Here is a 7,776-nt window from a genome sequence, read left to right on the forward strand (position 1 = left end):
AAGATATTTGTTATTCATTTTATCACATTGGTTATAAATCATTTAGTACGAAACAAATGTGAATCGTGATTTTAAAATGAAAAGCCCTATTGTAGAATTCTACCACTGTAATTTGTTATGGATTTGTTTATAATGTTCGATAAGTAGTTGGTAAACATGATTGTTTATTTGAATTATTTTGTCTCAGTTGGTACTAGCAATAGATAAAGAAAACAGATATTACTTATATATAAATAATAAAAGATAGCCATTTATGCAAATAAATGATGTGGCAATGGGAACTACGATAAAAAAATCTCAGTAATGACATAAATTGATAAATGTTTTTTAGGATAGTGTTGAGTGAGTGAATGGTTGAATAATAAATAAATATATCAATAAAAATGGTAAATAATATGAATATTAATAACAAATAAAATTCATTGTCTAAATTACGTTCAAAGTAATTAAATTAATTTTGTGTTGATTGCAGATGCAATTCATGTTATTATTTAGTAGGCAAGGTAAACTTCGTTTACAAAAATGGTTTGTCGCACATCCAGACAAAGTGAAGAAGAAAATAACACGAGAATTGATTACAATGATATTAGGTAGAAAACCTAAAATGTCTAGTTTTATTGAATGGAAGGACTTAAAAATAGTTTATAAAAGGTATTAAATCTAACTAACCTAAATAGGTGTATTTATAATTGAATTAATTGATATTATATTAATTAAATAGATATGCAAGTTTATATTTCTGTTGTGCAATCGATGAAAATGATAATGAATTATTAACATTAGAAATAATACATCGTTATGTTGAATTATTGGATAAATATTTTGGAAGCGTAAGTGTATAATTATTAATAATAGACAGGTTGCTCGAAAAAAGGTCTTACACTTTCTGTCATGTACAAAGTGGCTCGAAATAAGTAGGTTTAGCCAAAGTTTTATTTTTAACGAAATTCTAATTAAAATCGATTGATAAACATAAAGGATATAACCAATTAAATAATCTTATTCTTGCAAAACAACTTTTGATATGTAGTCTCTACGGCAATTATAGGTTATGACACCGCCAAGGGTTCTTTTCTTTCTATTTGTACATTTAAATCCTTCATATAATCGTAGTTATTGATATTTTCAAAAATTGATTTCACACGATGTTTTGGCTCTATAACGAACGTTTTTTGAAGCAATAAAAAAATTGGCCCATTAGGCTTGCTTAAAATTCATTGAATTGGATTTCCAATAGTTTTGGAAAAATGAAGCATCCTCTGAGCCAAACTGAGCAATTTGAAAATATACAGGGCGTTCTGTTATTAAGATCGTAGGCCTACAGAATAAGCTCATAAAGACGAAGGAAAAAGTTATTTACCAATTTTGGATCTGAGCCCTAATTTGGGCGCTACACGTATGACAAAAATTGATAAATTGGTAAATTCACTGACTATCATTCGATAATCAGTAGCCAATGATAATCAGTAGATATTAATAAATTTCATTTAATAATATTCAACTAAAGAAGGGATATGAACTGATTTCAATTGGATTGTTTTTTAAAAAACATTTAAAAAAAATTATTATATTATTTCATTGGTTTGGTGAAATCCCACTTTTTTGATTATTATATTTTTGCAAGAAAACATTAGATTATTAGTAAAAAAAAACAAATTACGTCACAGAAGGAGTGTTTTTAATTTAACGTAAACAAACGAAATTACTAAAACTTAAAATGCAATTAGTAAAAAACAAATTACGTCACAAAAGGCGTCTTTTGTTTGTTTACGTTAAATTAAAAACACTCCTTCTGTGACGTAATTTGTTTTTTTACTAATAATCTAATGTTTTCTTGCAAAAATATAATAATCAAAAAAGTGGGATTTCACCAAACCAATGAAATAATATAATAATTTTTTTTAAATGTTTTTTAAAAAATAATCCAATTGAAATCAGTTCATATCCCTTCTTTAGTTGAATATTATTAAATGAAATTTATTAATATCTACTGATTATCATTGGCTACTGATTATCGAATGATAGTCAGTGAATTTACCAATTTATCAATTTTTGTCATACGTGTAGCGCCCAAATTAGGGCTCAGATCCAAAATTGGTAAATAACTTTTTCCTTCGTCTTTATGAGCTTATTCTGTAGGCTCACGATCTGCAGTTAATAACAGAACGCCCTGTATAAAGCTGCACACAGTACATATTAGCATTGGCGTTGTGAAGACCTTTTTGGGACACTCTGAATAATGATTTGATTTTAATATAATAATTAATTTGATAAAATTTTTTTTATTAGGTATGTGAATTAGATATAATATTTAATTTTGAAAAAGCATATTTTATATTAGATGAATTAATGTTGGGTGGTGAAATTCAAGAAACAAGTAAAAAAAATGTTTTAAAAGCGATCGCTGCACAAGATTTATTGCAAGAGGTTAGTAATGGTGATAGTGCCATTGATTTATAACAAGTAAAGTATTAAATAAAAAATAACTAATGTAATATATAATTTTTATTTATTATTATGTTATATTATTATTTGAAAAGTATGGGATTTGATGGATTCAACATAAATAACGTGCATGTATCGAATTTATTAGTTAGTAAACGAAGGATTTATTTATTATCTATCTTCTGTCCTAACACATCTTGACTTCTTTTATTTTATTTTTAACTAAACAAATACAAGAACAAGTGCCATTATTTTTTTAAATTAAATTTTGATTATTCTACAGTTTGTACAGCGTTAAAATCTGACGTAGATCTTTACGAAATATAACGAAAAGTAGTACCATTGGAGGTAAACAAATGTGATAATGAACGCTCTTTTAGTTTACTGAACATCTCGGAACTTACGGTTCGTCATGTATCTTATCTATTCAGCCGCATTCACTCCTTTGAGGCACCCCCTATATGTGAATTTTTCGACATTGTAAAACCAACTCAATCTAAACTCAGATAAAACTTATTAAACCTAGTTGAAATCGATCCTAAATCAGATAAACTCATTTTTATACCCGTGCGTTATGTTGCAAAAACTACTGAACTACTGCAATAGTTTAATTTATCATTTTTTTAAACTCTACTAATAATATGACTATAGAAAGTCATTAAAATATAAAAAGTAAAGTATAATATTCCCCTTCTTCAGTGCTCGTGGGTCATCGTAATAGTTGGAATGTGCATGAATAAGGTGAAAAGGAGGTAAATACTGAATACATTATGGTGAACCACGCAACGAAGTCGCGGGTATTGGCTTGCGCAAACGTTAAAATATAATACACAGACAAAACTACAGTACAGTGGTACCTCGAATTACGAGAATTTCACGCGTTTTCTAAATTCTCCTGTTGTATACACTATCTTATGCAATGGTGTTTAAAACGACATTTACTTCAACATACGTGAATTTGATTTACGCGGTTATCACTCGATCCCATGTATCTCTTAAGTGTTATTATAATAAACAAATCTTACTACTCTTATTCGAAAACTAAACGAGATCTTATGATTATTATAATCCACTCATTATCCAATCTCGCTTACTTCTACAAGAAACCACTGTTAGATTTTGACACGGTACGAATTGCAGAATCTCCCTTTAAGTGTATTAAATACAGATAAGTAATCTCTCATTAAATTGAATAACGTTAATATATTTCATTTAGTCTAGCAAGGAGCGATTCATTAATACTGAAAATGTTGCCATAAAATTGTTTCTTTTTGTTTCTTGGGACACCCATAAGTTACTAAACAACATACAATTTATGTTGTCGGTTCGAAAAGCACATTTAGTCAGTAGATAGACGCATTTGTATCAAGTTTCATCCCATCACTTTTAAACTTTGAGATGCGGTATCTTGAAAACGGCTCATTTTTCTTTAAAAACTTCTCTAAGAATTTTCGACATAATTTCATATTAAAATAATTTGATCAAATAAAAGACGTTAATTAAACACTGCCCATTTTTGAAAAGACTGACCGTAGCATCTCACAGCTTTTATATGTAAAGTGTATATGTTAAAATTTTTGAAAATTTGAAAATAGATTTGCCTCAATTATAGTATTCATTATTTCTAGAGGCAATAAAATTCAAGTTATAACGCTTTAAAGTTTTAGAATCGTAAAAAATACGTTTTTGTAAAAACTACTCCATAATTTATTTTCACAATTCAAACACAAGTATATGTACACTTTACAATAATCTCATCTACAACAAACTCTATTTCGAAAGTATATAAAACGGAGTCATAACAGATCTCTACCCCTACCGTTGATCTATGATACTTCTATGTTTTCGGAGGTGTCATAGGAAATTATAAACTAATCCTAATTTGTATATAAAAACTAGGTAGTTCATTTCGAACCATTTTTAAAACAATGTAGGTTTTAATATAATCTCTTACCGCTCTTTACTAGACTATTATATTAATTGAATTAAATTTAACAAATAAATGGTGCTATAATATAAGTACTATCTATATTAATACTATAATAACAACAAGTTCAAGTATTCGTCCAGTACAGTTTACAAAAATGGTATTTTTTATAATTAATTAATTAATTTTAAATTAAAATAATTTTTTAACTTATAACTTGTTGTTTATTAATTAATTAATTTTATTATGTAGTTAGTTCTAGTCATATACGTGTCTAATTTAATTTTAAAAAATATACTTTTACTTATACTTACAAGTGACTACTTTTTTGATTTTATTTAATGTTGTTATTTCAAATAAAAAAGTGTTTGTATTATTATCATAATAAACTTTACTTATTGTATATTTATTATATTTTAATTAACTATTTAATAAATAATAAAATTTAAATTTATCTACTATATCTATCTACTATTATAATAATTGTATTAATTAATAATGTATGTGACTGTTATTAATTAATTTAAAGTGTATTAATTATTTATTAATAAATTAATACACTTTTATAAAAAAAAGAAGCATGAAGTACATATTTAATTTAATAAAAAATCCTCAATAAGTATACATATTAATTAATATTGGATTCCAGTTTTTATTTATTATTTTTATTGTAAGTATAATAATAAATTAAAAAATCTATTTATGTTTTTATTTACTAACTTATTACTGTTACTGTGTAATAACGTTTAATTAGTATTAATATAGTATAGTTTATGATAATACAATAAAAGGTGTTTCGTTTTAATAAGAATCGGCATGGTATTTTAAGAAATTATAAAAACGTTTATTGTTCATCAAATGAGGATGTATGAAATAGTACATATTCTACAAACTTCTATTATATTAACTGTGGCCATGTTACTTAGTACCATGATAAAAATATTATGTGCAGTTGATGAACAAATGCGTTTTTTGAAGTTAAACTTCTTTATATAGGTATTTGTTCGAAATTTTATCTTACGCTTAAGAAGAAATATTTAACAACGAAAAAAATGCCATAAACCTTGTGAGCTAGAAAAGAACCAGCCATAGATAGATAGAAATAGAGTGTAATGTACGCAGTGAGCATATAATATTGTCCGTGTGTCGATTCCCGATTTCCCGTGACTCGAAAACCAGTTTTTTAAAATCTTAGACCATGGTTAAAATCTGGAAATGCTTCAAAGTAAAGATACTGCCGATCGAGCTCGTCAATTAAAATTGTGCCGTAATTCAGAGAATATACTGCGTGTTCGCCATAAACTTCCTTTGCATGTTTATTTTGTTTTTTGTAAACTTACGTCTATCTATTCGTTGACATCAATATAATTTCAAAAGATCGTATGTCAACATTTCAAGTTCACTTTTAATTGATTCTATGGATGCCGTTTTTCGTACCAAGCTAGTTTTCGTGATCCATTATGAAATATAATAGACCATTATTAATTGACCTTATATGCTTTTTGGGCATTCGAGGAATAAAAATAGCCTTAAATTGAACAAATAAAAAATTTCAAATTTTGACATAATATAACCTTTTGGATTTACAATAACAATATAGAAGATGGGGAGCCTGGAAGATTAGTACACAATTACTATCCAGATTCTCTCTCCAGTCTTATTTCAATTATTAGAATATAATAAAAATCATATCCGTCTAAATTTCCAATTTTTTTTTTGACATAACTGTGCATTAATTAAATATAATTATTAATTGTGCCCGTGAGTAAGAACTCCACTCATAACACTCATTTTGCGTGGAATAAATAGTATATTATCGCACGCACCATGACCACATAACCACACGCCTTTTCTTTCAATAAATCAAATTAGCCAAATTACTGTCAAAATCTAAACTAATAACAAATTACTATAGTAACTTTTTTAATATTCTAATTTTCTCAATGAAATTTTTTTAATTATAACTACCGTTTATTTTCACATTTTAGAAGCGTAAAGTTTTGTACGATAATATACTTGCGATAACGTACGATAACTTTAGTAACGTACTCCTGCGATTTCCCAACCCGTGCTACGCACTCACGCAAATTACGCATACGCACGTTAATACAACTCCTTCCCACTTATAAATTAACTATTTTAAATTAAATAGCATATATCGAAAATTAATACAAAAATTTACAATGACTTAAGAAGTTTTACTTCCTCTTACTCTCATACCGATTTTTATTGAAGCAAATACTGTTATATAAATTTTAATTTATTTTGATTTTATTTTATGTTTTTGGTTTTGGTGTTAAAGGATGAAGCGGTGGAAGGAGCGCTACGTGAAATAGGTCTTCTATAATACTATTATCATTTAGGTCAAAAGCTAAACATTCTAAATTCAATAAAATTATTAATAAAAATAATATTTTTTATTTGTATTTATTTGTTTAATTCTTTATTATTGTTACTAACAAAAGAAATACAAATAGTTTGGTTTAGTTTAGTTTAATTAACAAGTAATATGGTGTTGGATGGTTTTTTAGCTGATGGTTTGGTTGATTTTATATAGAAAAATATAAAATATTAATTTGATTTGTTTAATGAAATGAATGACTACTTAATACTTATATTGCGTTCATTTCAAATACTAATTATAAATTATTTTAATATATTACTTAATTAATTAAAATTCATTTATAATTTTAATAAATATAATATATTGTATTTGATTAATTGTAATATAACATACCATATATACGTTTTTTTAATTACATAATTATAATTATATTGATTAAATATTTTATAAAATACATTTTACAAAACAACATTTTTTTTACTAATTTATTTGTTATTTGTTTGTTTTTGTGGTTTTTCATTTCATATAAAATGTCTATTTTGTTTTTTTAATATTATTTAATTTTAACAATATAAATAATTATTAATTTTTATCTTGTTGTCTTTGTTTTAGGAAGAAACTCCTCAAGGATTTTTTGAGGATCATGGACTTGGATAGATTAATTATTATTCATTTTATATTACTTATTAATATTTATTTAGGTGGATACATCATTACATTACATTAGAAAGGATACAGTGGCTGCACAACGGTTAAAATAACAAAATTAATTAATTATTTATTTAATTCAAAGTATGTATTCAATACTGCTTAATAAGTTAATTAATTAATTTGATCTGTTTAATATCAGTATTAGTATTATTATTATTGATTACATGCATTATTATTCGTTTTATTATTTTTTGCCATTTATTAAACTTATTAAGTTTACTTGGATTATGAATCTCAATCAGTATATTTTATTAATATTCATATTAAATAATTAATTAATTAAATTCAGTATAAATAATAATAAGTAACAAACAAATCACTTTGTTTTATATATCAATCAGTAATAAAA

At 25.5% G+C, this 7,776-nt stretch overlaps 1 protein-coding gene across 2 annotated transcripts; it reads left to right on the forward strand.

Moving 5' to 3' along the window:
* The first annotated feature begins 229 nt into the window (after positions 1–229).
* LOC123305779 (AP-1 complex subunit sigma-2) lies at positions 230–7,551 on the forward strand. 2 transcript variants are annotated; one of them, XM_044887604.1, is made up of 6 exons: positions 230–386; positions 473–651; positions 722–830; positions 2,290–2,427; positions 6,675–6,708; positions 7,329–7,551. In XM_044887604.1, the coding sequence occupies exons 1-6, from the start codon at positions 384–386 to the stop codon at positions 7,352–7,354; spliced, it is 489 nt and encodes a 162-aa protein (XP_044743539.1). In that variant the 5' UTR covers positions 230–383; the 3' UTR covers positions 7,355–7,551. The 2 variants fall into 2 exon arrangements, with proteins under 2 accessions (XP_044743539.1, XP_044743540.1); XM_044887605.1 differs by lacking the exon at positions 6,675–6,708 and having other exon boundaries at positions 7,329–7,536.
* The last annotated feature ends 225 nt before the right edge of the window (positions 7,552–7,776 follow it).

The sequence above is a fragment of the Chrysoperla carnea genome, chromosome 1 (assembly GCF_905475395.1).
Source record: "Chrysoperla carnea chromosome 1, inChrCarn1.1, whole genome shotgun sequence".
Taxonomy (NCBI): Eukaryota; Metazoa; Arthropoda; class Insecta; order Neuroptera; family Chrysopidae; genus Chrysoperla; species Chrysoperla carnea.